At 31.8% G+C, this 18,224-nt stretch overlaps 1 protein-coding gene across 2 annotated transcripts in view; it reads left to right on the forward strand.

The window, feature by feature from the left end:
- atp9b (ATPase phospholipid transporting 9B) overlaps positions 1-18,224 on the forward strand; it is a 69,388-nt gene that overhangs the window by 44,286 nt on the left and 6,878 nt on the right. For both annotated transcript variants that reach the window (XM_051137195.1, XM_051137196.1), the window contains exons 16-27: positions 5,784-5,945; positions 6,394-6,486; positions 9,446-9,529; positions 12,824-12,994; positions 13,097-13,195; positions 13,276-13,365; positions 13,469-13,613; positions 13,800-13,864; positions 15,748-15,903; positions 16,084-16,148; positions 16,272-16,380; positions 16,535-16,592. In XM_051137195.1, the coding sequence (XP_050993152.1) occupies positions 5,784-5,945; positions 6,394-6,486; positions 9,446-9,529; positions 12,824-12,994; positions 13,097-13,195; positions 13,276-13,365; positions 13,469-13,613; positions 13,800-13,864; positions 15,748-15,903; positions 16,084-16,148; positions 16,272-16,380; positions 16,535-16,592 (1,297 nt within the window). The remainder of the gene's footprint in view (positions 1-5,783; positions 5,946-6,393; positions 6,487-9,445; positions 9,530-12,823; positions 12,995-13,096; positions 13,196-13,275; positions 13,366-13,468; positions 13,614-13,799; positions 13,865-15,747; positions 15,904-16,083; positions 16,149-16,271; positions 16,381-16,534; positions 16,593-18,224) is intronic.

Genomic DNA, 18,224 nt, shown 5'->3' on the forward strand with positions numbered 1-18,224 from the left:
TATTTGAATAATTTCTGAAAGATCATGCGACACTGAAGACTGGAGAAATGATGCTGAAAATGTAACTTGGATCAGAGGAATAAATTACATTCTAAAATATACTCAAATAGAAAACAGTTATTTCAAATAGTAAAAATATTTCAAATTTTTGCTGTTTTTGCTATACTTTGGATCAAATAAATGCAGGCTTGCTGAGCAGAAGAGACTTCTTTAAAAAACATTAAAAATCTTACGGTTCAAAAACATAATAGTATTAATTTCTATAATTTCTTTCCACAAAAAAATTTAAAATTATACTGACTCCAAGTTTTTGAACGGTATAGTGTATAATGTTACAAAAGCTTTTTATTTCAGATAAATGCTGATCTTTGGATCTTTCAATTCATCAAAAAATCCTGAAAAAATGTACTCAACCGTTTTAAATATTGATGATAATAATAGTATTAATAATAAATGTTTCTTAAACAGCAAATTAGCATATTAGAATGATTTCTAAAGGATCATGTGACACTGAAGACTGGTATAATGATGCTAAAAATGTAGCTTTGATCACAGGAACAAATTACATTTTAAAATATATTGAAATAGAAAAGTTATTTTAAATAGTGGAAATAGTTGCTGTACTTTGCATAAAATAAATGCAGGCATGATGAACAGAAAAGACTTCTTTAAAAAAAAAAAAAAAAAGCGTTAAAAATCTGTCTTTCACAGCCTCCTTTTCATTTGCACATGATATTTTTATGTTGTTGTTTTTTTTTTTTTTGCCTTTTTAGAGCTTCACAGCTTGTGGGGCTTTTCTTTCTTGTGTCTGTGGAAGAAATAAAACCATATCAGAGTGAGTAAATAATGACACAATTTTTGTGTTTAGGTGAACTAGCCCTTTAAGCGTTCACATAATTCTGTACAATGTTTGCTGTTCCCCTGCAGGATCTAATGAAGATGAACTAATGAAGGGCAATCGTTTTCAAAGCATTGATTGTTTTCAAGAAAATGCACGGGTCATTATATAAATTGAGAATATTCCGTTGCTCCTTCATTTTTTCCTTTATACAGACCGAGCATCTTTTTCTTCAGGACCTTCTGTAGACGTAGATATCTTTTGAGAGTGATAAAAGGAAAAAGAAATCTGTCCATCTTCCTCTTTAGTGGAATTGCCTGTCCTCTCTTCTCCCTTGATGTGTCTACTTATTTATTTTCTTTAATGCCCAGGTCTTATCTCTCCAACGTCTTCACTCCGGGATTGATCAATATTTAATTTTCTCTGAGAGACTAGCGGTTAACACTAGTCTTTCTCTACGTGTCACTCTCATCAGCGCCTGTGTCTGTGTGTGCTCGCTCAAAGACCTCCAGCCTTTTCAGCCTTTAATATGACAGACGCATAGCGATAATATTCCTAAAGAGAGTCGAGTTCAAAGATTGAATATCCCAGATCCCAGATCCCAGATGCCTTTCCGCACACTTTCTTTAAGTCATTTGTGACCTTTGACCCCCGCAGTGTCAAGGGTCAGAGGTTTATCATGACCTTTAATGATCGGACATTCTCATGAGCAAGACCGTTTGTTATGTCCGATAATGAAGTTTTACTTATGGGGGGTAATAGAAGTTCACTGATGGTTTTATTAGCGGTTTTGGCTTATTCAGATGAGATGACAGTGCTCAGTGGCTGTTGACCTTTGCTTCTTCAAGGAAAAATATAGTATTGACCTCTAACCTTTAGCCTATTAAATACAAGTTGTCACAAAAAGATGGGCCACTCGTACAAGAGAGTTATGGCATGTTCAATTCTTTTAGAATGAGTGTTTTTTGTTAGAACGCGGTTAAAGCGGATTCTGTCTTAGTCTGGTTTTGATTAATAGGATGATCAAGTCACATATTTTTAAATATGAATTTGTGATTGGGAAATGCAATTTGTAATGTGGATTCTAAAACTAAATTAGAATTTTCAGGCCTAGATAATTAAATAATTAACAACAATATTTAATAATTTATGATATGTTCATTTTAAAAGTAAATTTTAACTAGACAAGGCAGATTTTTTTAAATTAAATTAACTTTTACTTATTTCTATATTTATTTTTATTTTTGACTGATGTTTTATTTTATATAGAAAGATCCAAACAGAATTGGAAAGAAAACCAAATTTTATTTTATTTTATTTTGTTTTATTTTTATTATTTTTTATTTTATTTTATTATTATTATTATTTTTTTAATTTATTTTATTTTATTTTATTTTATTGTGTGTGTACATATTTTGGCAATAAAGTTTGGTTCCAATTTTTTTTTTTTTAAATTAAATTGAATTTATGTTTTATTTTATTTTGACTGATATTTTATTTTATATAGAAAGATCAAACAGAATCTTGTGCTCCAGTGGAAGAAATAAAATTTGACTGAAGAAATTTGACAAGAATTCACATGATCAGTGTCTCAAATTTGATTTTCAGAAACTGAGTTAGTGACCTAGACCTAGTGTTTGTAATCCTAAAACTTTTTAGATGTAAATGTAAATGGCTCAGACTTTTTTTTTGAAAGAAAACCACATTTTATTTTATTTTATTTTATTTTATTTTATTTTATTTTATTTTATTGTGTGTACATATTTTGGCAAGGAAATTTGGTTCAGATTTTTTTTTAATTAAGTTAAATTAAATTAAATTTTATTTTATTTATATATTAATTTTTTTTTTTTTATTTTGACTGATATTTTATTTTATATAGAAAGATCCAAACAGAATCTTGTGCTCCAGTGGAAGAAATAAAATTTGACTGAAGAAATTTGACAAGAATTCACATGATCAGTGTCTCAAATTTGATTTTCAGAAACTGAGTTAGTGACCTAGACCTAGCGTTTGTAATCCTAAAACTTTTTAGATGTAAACGTAAACGGCTCAGATTTTTTTTTTTTTTGAAAGAAAACCACATTTTATTTTATTTTATTTTATTTTATTTTATTTTGTGTGTACATATTTTGGCAAGGAAGTTTGGTTCAGATTTTTTTTTATTAAATTAAATTAAATTAAATTTTATTTAATATATTATAAATATAAATTTTATTTATATATTTATTTTTATTTTATTTTGATTGATATTTTATTTTATATAGAAAGATCCAAACAGAATCTTGTGCTCCAGTGGAAGCAAGAAAATTTGACTGAAGAAATTTGACAAGAATTCACATGATCAGTGTCTCAAATTTGATTTTCAGAAACTGAATTAGTGACCTAGTGTAGACTAGTGTTTTTAATCCTAAAACTTTTTAGATGTAAATGTAAATGCCTCAGACTTTTTTGAAAGACAGCCATTTTATTTTATTCCGAAATGGTGTTTTGAGAGAGGTGCTGTTTTATTGTATAACTCTAAAATGCAAAAAAAGAAGTTATTTTTAAAAAGCCAGTATTCAAACGACTGAAAAGTCATGAAAAGTCAGTGCTCAAAAATTGTGAAACAATATACTGTTATAATGACGACAGGCGAAAGATAGAGTTCAGATAAACTTTCTCTCAGCATAATCCTGGATGAAACTGCCCTGTCAGATAAAACCATCTCCACTTTGCCTTCTTTATGACGTCGTATCATATTTCCTGTCACATCTGGTCTCTTTATTAAATAACAGCCACGTCTTCATGTGGTCGTAGGTCACATGGTGCGGTTTCAATCCTCTCTCCGCTTCTTGAAGGCGCAGTGATCTTGGTTTATGATTACAGCTTTTCTTCCTGTACTGCTGAAATGATTGATAGAGTGTATTAAAGGCTCTCCCCTGTGTCGTAAAACAGTTCCCTGCTCTTCTCCTGAAGGCATTTCCCCACCACCTGAGTTACTTTTGTGTGTGTGTATGTGTGTGTGCTCTTGAGGGCATCATTTAGCACTGTCAGGTTTATAGAAGACTGGCTAATTAGTCATATCACATTGAAATGCCATAAACAAGAGTTCTAGCTGTGTTCTGGTGTGTGTAACAGCAAAGAAAGCAGTTGTAATCACAGAGCTGTAGAGGAATTTTAAAGACATAATTTGCAGGGATGTTTATAACCTTTCGGTCTTCAGATAAACGGTGCATACAGTGTGGTCAAGAAGTCTGAGATGCAGCTGAACAAGATTTTATATTATTTTTTGCAATCTTTTTTTATTTTATGCACTTTTTAAATAATTTTTATTGTGAGCATAATTCTATATTATCAGCATAAATCTGTCCAGCATGATTTGAGAATGATCCAAACAGAATCTTGTGCTTCATTGGATACAAGATTCACATGATCAGTGTCTCAAATTTGATTTTCAGAAATGTCATTAGTAACCTAGACCTACTTTTTTTTTAATCCTAAAACTTTTCAGATGTAAATGTAAATGCCATTTTTTATTTGTCTAAAGAAAAAAAAAAAAAAAATTAATTTAATTTAATTTAATTCCAAAATGGTATTTTGAGAGAGATGCTTTTATTTTATTTTATTGTATTTTTTTTATTAGTGTTATTCAGTTAAATTTAATTAATTGTTTTTATTATTTTATTTAAATATCTATTTTTGTTTTATTATGACTGATGTTTTATGTCATACAGAAAGATTTGAACAGGAAAATTTGAAAATTTGACTGAAGAAATTTGACAAGAATCACATGGTCAATGAATCAAATTAGATTTTCAGAAACTTTATAAGTGACCTAGACCTAGTTTTTGTTTATTTTAAATCCTAAAACTTTTTAGGTGTAGACGCAAATGCCTCAGACTTTTTTTGAAAGAAAAAGCTATTTTATTTTATTTTATTCCAAAATGGTATTTTAAGAGAGGTGCTTTTTATTTTATTTTTATTTTATTTTATTTTATTTAATTGTGTATATACATATTTTGGCAATGAAGTTTGGTTCAGATTTTTTTATTAAATTAAATTACATTTTTATTTTATTTTATTTTATTTTATTAGTGTTGTTAAATTAAATAAAAAAATTTATTTAATTTTTATTATTTATTTATTTTTATGTATTTTATTTTATTTTATTCCAAAATGGTATTTTGAGAGAGGTGCTATTATTTTATTTTATTTTATTTTATTTTATTTTATTAGTGTTATTAAATTAAATACAATTTTAATTTAATTTTTATTATTTATTTATTTTTATTTATTTTGTTTTATTTCAAAATGGTGTTTTGAGAGAGGTGCCATTTTATTACAGAATTGTTTTGAGAGAGGTGCTATTTTATTTTATTTATTTATTTTATTTTATTTTATTACAAAATGGTGATTTTGTATTGTTTTTGATCGAAACAGAATCCTTTGCTACAGTGGAAGCAAGAGAATTTGGCAGTACAAGAATTCACATGATCAGCGTCTCAAATTTGATTTTCAGAAATTTTATTAGTGACCTATGCCTAGTTTCTTTTTTTTTTAGTTTTAAATGAAGATGCCTTCCGACTTTTTAAAAAAGAAAACTACAACTTTATTTTATTTTACTAAAATTATTATTCATATAATAGTTTATTTGTTTGTCAATTATATTTTCTTTTTAATATTATTTTCCTATCTACTATTTTACCTATGTAATATTATTTACCTATCTACCTATCTCTCTAGTTGCATGCAATCTGTTGTATTGTATTGTATTGTATTTTCAACTTAAATACAGTTTTTGTTTTATTTACTCATTTTTAAATCTAATCACCAGCCATACTATAAAAGACTATAAAAGTACCCAACTCTTTAAGAATTATTTGATCATTGAGAGCAAAAAGTCACATGTAACTGGTCGCAAAAACATCTTTTACAACAAAACACGCTTTCACGTGTTGTGTAGGTGGCTCTGGTGCGCTGGACTGAGAGTGTGGGTTTGACTCTGGTGAACAGAGACCTTACGTCCCTCCAGCTGAAGACCCCAGCCGGACACATCTTGACCTATTACATCCTCCAGATCTTCCCCTTCACCTCCGAGAGCAAGCGCATGGGCATTATTGTCAGGGTGGGTGTCCATCTACAAGTGTGCAAGTGTGTTTGTATGTGTTCGAAATTCCATATTTCTTCATTTCAAACACTGTAAAAACATCCGCTGAGAATATGTGAAATGTGTGTGCACTTGAACTGTTTCCTCTGTAGTCTGGCTTTGTGTCCTTTAGCCTTCGTTGAGTAAGCTATTATATACTTCAAAACTTGAGTGTTTCTGAGTGTGTCATGTTTGTTGTATTATTTGTTTGTCTGTTACAGTACATGCAGAAGAGTATTTATGACTGAGCTTTTGACATGCGTTTATGTTGGAGTTTTGCGTTCTCTGTTTGACTTCTTATTTCCTGATATCTCAAGGGCTTCATGCACCATCTGTGGTTTTGCGCTCTACTGTCAGACATGCTAATGATTTAGAGATTATTTGGATATGTTTTTAAGTGTTCTCTATTGAATTGATTGTGTTTCAGGAAGAGGCTACCGGCGACATCACGTTTTACATGAAAGGGGCTGATGTTGCTATGGCGAGCATTGTACAGTACAATGATTGGCTGGAGGAGGAGGTAAGAATGCATAAACCATTGTTGATGGGAAAATCGGCATTCTGCTTTTTCGTGTGGGTTGGTGAGCTTATGAATAAATCTGATTGTCTGTTTCTGTGACCCTTCTTTTGTTTTGTTTTGTTTATTTGCATTTTTAATTGTTTTTGTATCCAATTCATAATCTGTCTTTGTGTGTGTTTGCGTGTGTGTATGCGTTGAATGACAGTCAAAGCAATCAAAATAAATGCGGTACCTTTATGTTTGTTCCTCAAATGTAATTTATCTATGCAAAACAAAAACGTAAAAGAAGAAGAAAAGTGTCACCAGATTAAGAGATTCTCGCAACATTCTTAGACTGGTGTAATTCACATTTTTAGTCAGATTTAAACAATGAAGTAGTTATAACACACAAAACTAAGAAACCATAATGTACAAAAATATCAAACCATTTTTACATATAGTGAGGTATCTACTTACATAATTATTCAAAAGTTTGGGGTCAGTAGTGTATATGTATATATTTACATATATATACATTATACTATTAAATTATACTATTTTCAACAAGTATGCGTTTAGTTGATCAAAAAGTAACAGTAAAGACTATTATATTTTTATAAAAGATTAATATTTTAAATATAAAAGATTTTTATTTCAGATACATGCTGTTCTTTTGAACTGTATTTGTCAAAGTATCCTCTTGTAAAAAAAAAAAAAAAAGTCATAAGGACGCAAACATTTTTTGTGACAATCAAGACGTTTATAATTTTACAAAATATTTTTGTTTCAAATAATATATATTATTATTTTTTATATAATAAAGTATAAGTATCCTGATGTAAAAAAAAAAAGTCATAAGGACACAAAATATTTTTGTTTCAAATAATATTTATTTATTTATTTATTATTATTATTATTATTATTATTATTTATTTTTTTTTTTTTTTTGTGAAAGTATTCATCAAAGTATCCTAAAAAAAGGTCACTGTTGCCACAAAAATATTAAGCAGCACAACTATTTCCAAAATTAATAATTTGATATGGTTCTTGTGCAGCAAATCAGACTAATTTCTGAAGGATCATGTGACACTGAAGACTGAAGAGTAATGGCTCTTGAAATTCAGTTTTGCCATCATAGGAATGATAGTCATTTTAAAAATATATTTAAAAAGTATTGTTTTAAAATTTTAAAAATAACATAAGTAAGTTAAAAAAAAAAATCATAAAGTTGATTTAAATATTTAACAATTTTAACATATTTACTGTATTTTTGATCAAATAAATGCAGCCTTGGTGAGTCTGAAAGACTTTCAGAAACATCTCCAAACTTCTGAACGGTAGTGAGTGTATATACACTACCAGTCAAAAGTTTTTGAACCAGAAGATATTCAATGTTTTAAAGTCTCTTCTGTTCACCAAGCCTGCATTTATTTGAACCACAGTACAGCAAAAGCAGTACAATTGTGAAATATTTTTAATATTTAAAATAACTGTTTTCTATTTGAATATATTTTAAAATGTAATTTATTTCTGTGATCAAAGCTACATTTTTAGCATCATTACTCCAGCCTTCAGAAATCATTCTAATATGCAGATTTCCTGTTCAAGAAACATTTATTATTATTATTATTATTATTATTATTATTATTATTGTCAATTAAAACAGTTGAGTACATTTAGTCAAGATTCTCTGATGAATAGAAAGATCCAAAGATCAGCATTTATCTGAAATAAAAAGCTTTTGAAACATTATACACTATACCGTTCAAAAGCTTGAAGTCAAGCTTTTTTTTTTTTTTTTTTGGAACAAAAATTATAGAATTAATACTTTTATTTAGCAAGGATGCTTTAACTTGATCACAAGTGACAATAAAGACATTTATAATGTTACAAAAGATCTTTTCTTCTGAACTTTCTATTCATCAAAGAAACCTGAAAAAATTCTACTCAGCTGTTTTCTAAATGTAAATGTTTTTTTGAGCAGCAAATCAGAATATTAGAATGATTTCTGAAGGATCATGTGACTGGAGTAATGATGCTAAAAAATCTCAGAAATAAATTACATTTTAAAATATATTCAAATAGAAAATTATTAGTATAAATAGTAAACACAAAAAAAGTTTTACTGTTTTTGCTGCACTTTGGCTTTCAAAAACATAAAAAATCGTACTGTTCAAAAACTTTTGACTGGCAGTGTACATATTACAGTTATAAATTTATAGTGTCAACCCATATATGCTTAGTATATGACAACTCCAGTTCCGCTACGTCTGTCATTCCAGCTCACTTCCTCAGCAGCTACCGCCAGTGTTCTTGTGTTGAATCCCTTGTAGGAATGACTTTATGAACACATCCTTGTTGAATTAAGAATCAACACATTTGATAAGGTAGCGCTAAGCATAACAAACAGGTCGGCCTGTCCTAGCCTGTGTGATCAAGGACAATCTGCTCAGTCCATCATCACACATGCATTTCTCGCTTTGATGATTACAATTGTATTGGCAATATGCAGTCGATGAGGGGCGGAGATGAGGCTTATTAATTAATGAATGACCTCAATAAAGGCGTATGACTGAGAGCATCATGTCATAATCCTGTGCGTATGAGAGACGCTGCTATAGGGACAGGTCAATAAGTAATCACTGCATCACTTTCGCCTGTTGGATTTTCATATCAAAATTAAACCGCTGTCCCACATCTTTTACAGTCTGCTCAAAGATTCCCACAGGCGCTGTTGTATTTTTCACAATTGATTCTTCCTGTGTGCGTGTGTGCATGTGTGTTTGCATATCTCAATTTGCTTGACAGTGTTTTGATGTTTCCAGTAAATACAATTGTGTTAAAAGCATTGTTTATATCTTTGTTCTCATGCTTTCTGTATACCAATTGAGTGCCCAGTCTAATACACAACCACACATACTCACATGACATTGCTGTAGCTGATGTAATTGAAGTTGTGTGTTGCATTATGTTGTCTTAGTGCGGGAACATGGCCAGAGAAGGCCTGCGGACACTGGTGGTGGCTAAGAAATCCCTGACTGAGGAGCAATACCAGGACTTTGAGGTAAGATATACCAACTTTATTTCCACTCTCAGTGAGTTATAAAAAATAACATTTATTCCTGTGATGCAAAGCTAAATTTTCAGCAACATTACTCCAGTCTTCAGTGTCACATGATCCTTCAGAAATCATTCTAATGGGCTGACTCATCACTTTTATGATCAATGTTGGAATGTTCTCCCTCAACTTCAAAATCATCCTATGTCGCTGTTTTACCTTTTTTGTTAAGGGTGTTTGATCTTCTTTGCATGTTCACTTTGCAAAGACTGGGTCGGTACTTCTGCAGTGATGTAGGATGATTTTGAAATGATTTTTGAACTTGTGGGAGAAAATACGATCAGAGTTTTTCGACATACTCTAACTGTCTTGAACCAGAATACACAGAGTTCAGGAAGAGCAAGACAAGACGAGCGTTTGAGATTAAAAAGTATTTAAATTGTATTTTTTAAATGAAAATAACCAATTGTTTCGCTAGATAAGACCCTTCTTCCTCGGCTGGGATTGTTTACAACCGCATTTGGGATCGTTTGAAGCTGCATTTCAAGTGCATTTTAAAGTGCAAGTTCACACTCGGGGCACCATAGCAGTCCATTATATGGAGAAAAAGTCCTGAAATGTTTTTCTCAAAAAACACAATTTCTTTACAACTGAAAAAAGAAAGACATGAATATCTTGGATGACAAGGGGGTGAGTACATTGTCTGTAAAATTGTTGTTCTGGAAGTGGACTTCTCCTTTAAGCAGCACAACTGTTTTCATCATTGATAATAAATCTGCATATTAGAATGATTTCTGAAGGATCATGTGACACTGAAGACTGGGGTAATGATGCTGAAAATTCAGTATTGCATCACAGGAATGAATTATGTTTTTACATATATTAAAGTAGAAAACTATTATTTTAAACTGTAATAAATGCAGCCCTGATGAGCATAAGAAATGTCTTTTCAAAACATTAAAAATCTTACTGATCCAAAACTTTTGAACAGCAGTGTACATAGTGATATAGTTTATTATGTTGTAATAGTGTAATACATAAAATGCAGTAAAAGATGGTTAAAAAGATGGATGACCTTTGCAGCAGTATCAACTTGTTCACTTTCTAACAGACCCATATGACCTTTGAACCCAGCAAAAGTTACTGAATTGACACTGTTAAAGGTCTGCTCTGGTTAAAATGTAATTTACTATGGAGTATCCAGTTTTTTTTTTTTTTTTTTTTTTTTTTTTTTTTTTTTGAATATGTAAAAATTTGATTTTCAAAAACTTCATATGTGACCTAGACCCAGTGCAGGTTTTTTTTTTAATCCTAAAATTTTTAGTTATAAATGTAAATACCTAGCCTAATATTTTATTTTATTTTATTATTTTTTTCATTTCATTTTTTTATTTTATATTTCGGTGTATTGTTGTCTCTGTCACTGGAAGTTTTTGCCACCAAAACAAGTTCATTTGTGTAAACCTATTTGGCAATAAATCTCTGATTCATATTTTATTTTATTTATGTAATAATGTATTTGTTTGTAGTTTACATTACTTTTAAATGTTATTTATGTATCTGTCTACCTATTGATCTTTTATATGTATTTTTTGTATTTTATTTTCAAATTTTTAAATGTAATCATTAGCCATTCTATAAAAGACTATAAATGGTAAACAGAGACCTGTTGACAGAAGATGATATGTGTATGTGATAAAATTGTTTGTATTGACATTCCAGCTTACGATGTTGATAGAAGGAATATATTTATTGGCTAACACAAAAATTATGAGACACATCAGGTGGCGTTTAAGCACAATTTATCAACATTAGATTTGATTATTAGATTGCTCATTTCTTTCACATTGTATTTGGTATTTCTGACCACTGCTTAGACTTATGTGGCCAGCGACTGCTACTTTACTCATTGCCAAACTGATAATCGGATGTTTCAGGAAACAGCATGTAACTCATTTGATGTCTCTAACACTAAATGTCCCCAACACTTGGGCCAAAGGTAGTGTGTTGCAATAACGGATACATTTGGACAAGGCGGCTAGACGTCTGTCTGAATATAATAATAACCATAACATGACTTGTGCAACAAGCTGAAGTAATCAAAACCCAGATTTGCTTTGCCAGTAACAGAGGAAAGGGCGGTGTTTGCTGAAATGCACATACAGTATGAAAAATCAGTTAAAATAGAGAAATATGATGTAAGAAATCATGTCATCTTTGCAATACACCTATTCTATATAAACTGTTGTACTCTTTGTAAGTGGGATTCAAAGGTATTTTCTGCAGTCTGTCTGTTAAGCCCAAAGTATACTTTTTTTTTTGTACGTATACACAAGTGTATGCAGTCGAATGTGCAGCCTTTTAATATACTTTATTTGATAGAGAGTGGTTGACACATGCACTCTAGAAAAGTTTGTCTGAGTCCAGTGTCTGTGCTGTTTTTCTCCAGAAGTTATGACCAATAAAAATATCTATCTATCTCTTACTCTTGTAAAGTAAAGTTGCATCTCTCTTATAACCCCAAGTGCTTGTCAATGCTGGCGTCTGTTGTTGTAGACTCTAGTATTTAATGCTGTTGTTGTTTTATCTCTTTAGTTTGGTTTATAACACAGACACTGGACTAAAACGAACCTTTCTATGTTTATTTTTAATAAAGTAATTACAAGGAAAAATATATTTAATCACTTTTTTACATATAGAACCAATATACTTATACAGTACTGTTCAGAAGTTTGGGATCCATAAGAATGTGTAATGTTTTTGAAAGTTTTGTTATGCTCACCAAGGCTGAAAAAATACAGTAAAAACAATAATACTGTGAAATATTTTTACAATTTAAAATAGCTGTATTCTGTTTTAATTTATCTTAAAATGTATGTAAAATCTTGAGTGTCACATGGCCTGTTCACCCAAAATCATTCTAATATGCTGATTTGGTTGCTTAATATTTTTGTGTTGCATTGCTTTGTTTTGTTCATTTGTAATAGTTTTTTTTTTTTTTTTTTACAATATGAATGTGTTTACTGACATTTTTGATCAGTTTAATTAATGAAAAGTTTGTAATAAACAACATTTTTACAGGATATTTTAAGACCATTTATTATACAGTATGAAAAATATCAATTAGAGACCTCTTTAAATAATTACGCTGATGTTGCAAACAAATCATACAATCAGAATTTGGAACTGATTAACTGAAATGGTCATTTTGTACTGTTTAGACCGTTTTGCAACTGAAGCAAGGCAGTTTGAAATCCTCATAACTTAGAGCCCATTTTATTCATCTCTCTGTCTGTTCAGAGTCGTTATAATCAGGCGAAGTTGAGCATCCATGATCGCACTCTGAAGGTGGCGGCAGTGGTTGAGAGTCTGGAGAGAGAGATGGAGCTTCTGTGTCTCACTGGAGTGGAAGATCAGCTGCAGGCTGATGTCCGGCCCACACTGGAGCTCCTCCGAAATGCTGGGATCAAGGTACACATACAGTATATGGGCAAAAATATGTGAACACCCAAACACCCCACCCATATATGCATATTGAGCATTTAAAATTGAATCTTGGGTTCTTTGTTTCAGATCTGGATGTTGACCGGAGACAAGCTGGAAACTGCTACGTGCATTGCCAAAAGTTCCCACTTAGTTTCTAGAAATCAAGACATCCATGTTTTCAAACCGGTAGGATCAGAACTACTGATGATTTGGATTTGGAAGTGAAGTGGATGTAGTGTGAACACTCTGTGGTGTTTTTGTGGCAGGTGTCCAACAGGAGCGAGGCTCATCTGGAGCTGAACGCCTTCAGGAGGAAACACGACTGTGCGCTGGTCATATCAGGAGACTCTCTGGAGGTTAAAAGAAAATGTTTACATATTCCTAATATTCAACAAAATTATGTACGATCATGTTTGATTTTCTCAACTTGATTATTTCTCTGTATGTGCGGTCCATCAGGTCTGTCTGCGCTACTACGAGCATGAATTTGTGGAGCTGGCATGTCAGTGTCCCGCTGTGGTTTGCTGTCGCTGCTCTCCCACGCAGAAAGCTCAGATCGTTCGATTATTACAGCAGCATACAGCCAACAGAACATGTGCCATAGGTCAGTCCTCTCCACTTCTCTCCTCACTCTGTTGAGCTTTAAGTCCCATCATCCAGTAGCTGAGACAAAACCCACTTAAGCTGAACTCTCTCCGAGCACATGAATCTTTGAGAGCGGTAAAGATGACTGTCTTCACAGTGTCTTCTCATGTTTTCCCGCTATCATCTTTCTTATCTCTGCGCTCAGGCGATGGAGGAAATGATGTCAGCATGATCCAAGCAGCAGACTGCGGTATCGGTATTGAAGGGAAGGTGAGATATTTCTCATTAACATAGATTGCCTTTTCCTGTTGCTTTTTTTCCTCATTTCTTTAATGAATTACATTTACTCCAGCAAATAAATTCTCATTTCCAAAATGTGTAGGAATTTTATTTTTGTGTGTATTGTGTAACTGTTAATTACTCTTTTAAATTTGTTAACTGCGGTGAAATATTTTAATTCAGTTAATGCCCTGCCCCAGAGCTGTATGTCATCTTACATTTCATACACTAACATGACCCAGGGCAACAATTCATTATGTGATGTAGTCCATAAAATGCAGTTATATGCCCTTGAAATTTAGGAGATTGGGATAAAATTTTTTCTCATATTTATATTATACGATAACCGATAATAAACGAGCAGGGAGAGCAGTATCACACAAGTGTTATTTTGTCATTTTAAACAACAGTCCAGTAAATAAGAAGTTAATACTGTGTTATATTTTAGATAGGTTACATTATTGTCTATTTTGCTAAATTCAGCCAACAAAATTGTTCTCTATAAAGACGTAGCAGAAGTGTTGCATCTCCAAGCAAAAAAGTGGCAATTTGTTTCTGAATAAATCTGCGTTTTGAATGAATCAAGTGAACCAATGATTCCATACATAAAGAGAGCTGTATACTAAATTTCTGAATGAACCAGCAGTTTGAACAAATCGAATGAATGAATGACTCAGTGACTTACTCAAAAAAACATGTACTGCCACCTACTGGCAGTTTTAGTTTCTTATTTAAAGTATATTTTTATAAAAAAAAATAATAATAATAATAAAGTGGTAGTTCACCAAAAAAAATAAAAAAATCTGTCATCATTTACTCAACCTCATAATTATCTTCTTTTACGTTCCGTAGTTTATATTACACTGTTGTGGTCTAAACGTTTATGCATATTCTTTCTACATCTGTTTCTACATTCGACATCATTTGACATCTACATTTCTACATTTTGTTTTGTAATTTTTTTTTTTTTCACTTTACACAATAATGGCTTTAAATTATCTTCTGGGTTTTTTTTACAGCCAAATTTAATTTGCAAGTAATTAATAGCCCTGTATATATGCTGATATTCAAAACTTTGGGATCAGTAAGATTTGTAATGTTTTTAAAGAATTCTCTTGTGCTCATCAAGGCTGCATTACTAGATCAAAAATGCAGAAAAAACAGTAATATTGTGAAATATTATTACAATTTAAAATAATGGTTTTCTATTTTAATATACTTTAAAATATAATCTGTTCCTGTGATGCAAAACTGAATTTTCATCAGCCATTATTCCAGTCTTCAGTGTCACATGATCCTTCAGAAATCATTCTGCTATGCAGATTTATTACTTTTATTATCAGTGTTGCTGCTTAATATTTTTTTAACCTGATTTTTTATTTTTTTTTTCTAACAATGTGAGTCTTTGCTGTCACTTCAATTAATACATTCTTGGTGAATAAAAGTATTCATTTCTTTCAAAAAAAGAAAGAATAAATATTTACTGACCACAAACTTTTATTCTAAAATTCTATTGTTACAATTTCTATTTTAAGTAAATGCTTTTAAAATAATAATAAAAAAAACAGTTATTCTAGACTTCTTATAGACATCTTTTAAAAAAAAAAAAAAAAAAAATGTACTGGTCCCAAACTTTTGAATAACAGTGTGTGTACACACACGATTGCTTTCATGGTGGCTTAAAATAAAAAAAAAAAGTAATGTTTTTATTAGTATCAAATTAAAAATGCAATGTTTAATTTGATATCATCAACATTAAAATAATGTTATGTTTAATTTTTAATATTAAGTATTAAAGACTGTTAATGTTTCAGACTCTGTGATTTAGTTTATAGAAGTGCATTATGTTATTTAAAACTAACCTATTGTTTCAGGAGGGAAAGCAGGCGTCTCTGGCGGCAGATTTCTCCATAACCCAGTTCAAGCACATCGGCAGACTGCTAATGGTGCACGGCCGTAACAGCTACAAACGCTCAGCAGCTCTGGGCCAGTTTGTCATGCACCGTGGCATGATCATCTCCACCATGCAGGTAACACACATACAGAGTGTGAATAGCCTCATGTATATTTCCACCTCTGTAGTGATACAGTGACCAGAGTCAATAGAGTAAATTGGTTTTCTCTCAACCCAAAGAGCAACACACTTAAGTTGCTGCAGCCTCTTGATTTGAAGTGCTAACATCTTGATTTGAATTTGTCTTTCCTCACAGGCTGTGTTTTCCTCTATTTTCTACTTTGCATCTGTTCCTCTCTACCAAGGTTTCCTCATGGTGGGGTAAGTAAGGGCTGGTTCACACAAAACCAGCGAGCTGCCGACCTACACAGTAATTTTGAACATCACAGGCGCCTTTGAACATGATGTGTCATATTTTCTAACATTATGCCTGTTTGTTTCTAGCTATGCCACCATCTACACCATGTTCCCTGTCTTTTCACTGGTGTTGGATCAGGATGTGAAGCCTGAGATGGCTCTGCTGTATCCTGAACTCTATAAAGACCTCACCAAGGTATCAATATAGCAGACCTTTTAATAGTAATGATCAGAACTAACCATCAGCTGGAGTATCTGCATGATACACATGATATAAGTTACAGGAATGAAGGCATGAGTTTGTGGTTGCTGCATGACAGTGATGCTGACTTTGGTTTTCCCTCCACTAGGGTCGCTCCCTGTCCTTTAAGACCTTCCTGATTTGGGTTTTGATAAGTGTATATCAAGGTAAATGGATGTACTGTGATGTTTTATATTTTTGTATGACTGTAAACTATAACTCTCCAATAACTTTTTTTTTTTTTTGGCATGATTTAGCTGCACCAAATATGAAAATGTGACTATATCAGTGCAAAAAACTTGTGAATTCTTAGAGCCACAGATTTTTTTTTAAGATTTATTTTTGGCGTTTTGCCTTTATTATGATAGGACAGATCAGAGCTGACAGGAAGCCAAGTTGGGAGAGAGATAGGAGGGTGGGATCAGGAAAAATTCCTGAGTTGGGATTTGAACTTCGGACGCCCGTAGCTCAGTACCGCTGTATGTCAACGTGCAGCTCACAAGCCTATCAGTGCCAACAGAATTTTTAGATTTTAAGTTTTAGTGTTTATAAATAATAAAATAAATAAAATCCATTTGTTTAGGGCTGCCCTCGACTAAACATTTTTCTGGTCGACTAGTAGTCTTTCATTTTAAGCGTTAGTCGACCTTTAGTCACACATGTATTAATAAACCATATAAATAATAATAATGAGCCTTTAATTGCCTGCATAGCCTAATAAGTGCTCAAGCGCACACATAAAGCTAGCCATAGCACACCGGCAGGAGTAATGATTATGAATGATTATGTCAGGGAAAAACGGTAAGGAGGCTGCATTAACTTCATAATAGTTTATCAATAAATTAGTCTTTTTTTGTTTTCGGCTTAAGAGGTGAAGTCGGCGACACTGACTTGTCATCTCGACAGTAGTGATGCGCATGTATGCATATTGCATACGGATTACATAATCTGAGAATACTTATTTTCTATTTGAATTGTTTCATTTAAAATAAGACATTTCACTCTCTGTAGATATATTTATCATGTCTGTAATTAAGTTTCGAAGTGATGCACTCAAGTTCGCAGAGACCCAGACGGCAGAAAATGCATCCTGTTTGCTTTCGTTATTTTACAAAAGCGCAGCAATTTGTTGTTAATAGTGTGTGCACACAAATAGGCAGAGTCTTTACAGATTCGAAAGATATATTACTCTTAATACGGAGCATTTTAAGAGCAAGTGACCTCACTGTCTGTTATGCAATGAGCATGCTACTATTCAGCTTCCACACTCCACACGGACACTTGAATAGCACACATGATAGGCGAGCTTTTGGATGTCCTGCCCAATGTGCTATATTACCACATAGACCAGCCGGTAATGATCTGTCTGTCGTGGACTGCGTGACTTCCTGCCACTTCCTGTGGATTTTTTCCTTCGATTAAGTGACTAATAAAATTTTGGTCGACCAAGCCTATTTTCGTCGACTATTAGGGGGCAGTGCTATCTATAATAACAGTGTATTCATTAATCTGTTACTCAATAATAACAATAACAAAACGTATTTTTCGGTTGTTACCAATCCAGATCCCAGTCTACTTGTGGTGCAGAAACTTTTGATGGTCCCCCAAATTGCGTGTTCTTTGTTGTGTTTGTGTTTTTTGAAAATAGTAATAAAGTAGTATAATAGTAAAATAAAATAAAAATTATACTATATAACTATAAATGCTGTTTAATTAAAGTTTGGGGTCAGTTTTTTTTTTTTTTTTTTTTTTTTTTTATGTATACTTATATTCAGCACGGATGCATTAAATGATCAAAA

Source organism: Labeo rohita, chromosome 19 (genome assembly GCF_022985175.1).
Source record: "Labeo rohita strain BAU-BD-2019 chromosome 19, IGBB_LRoh.1.0, whole genome shotgun sequence".
NCBI classification, from domain to species: domain Eukaryota; kingdom Metazoa; phylum Chordata; class Actinopteri; order Cypriniformes; family Cyprinidae; genus Labeo; species Labeo rohita.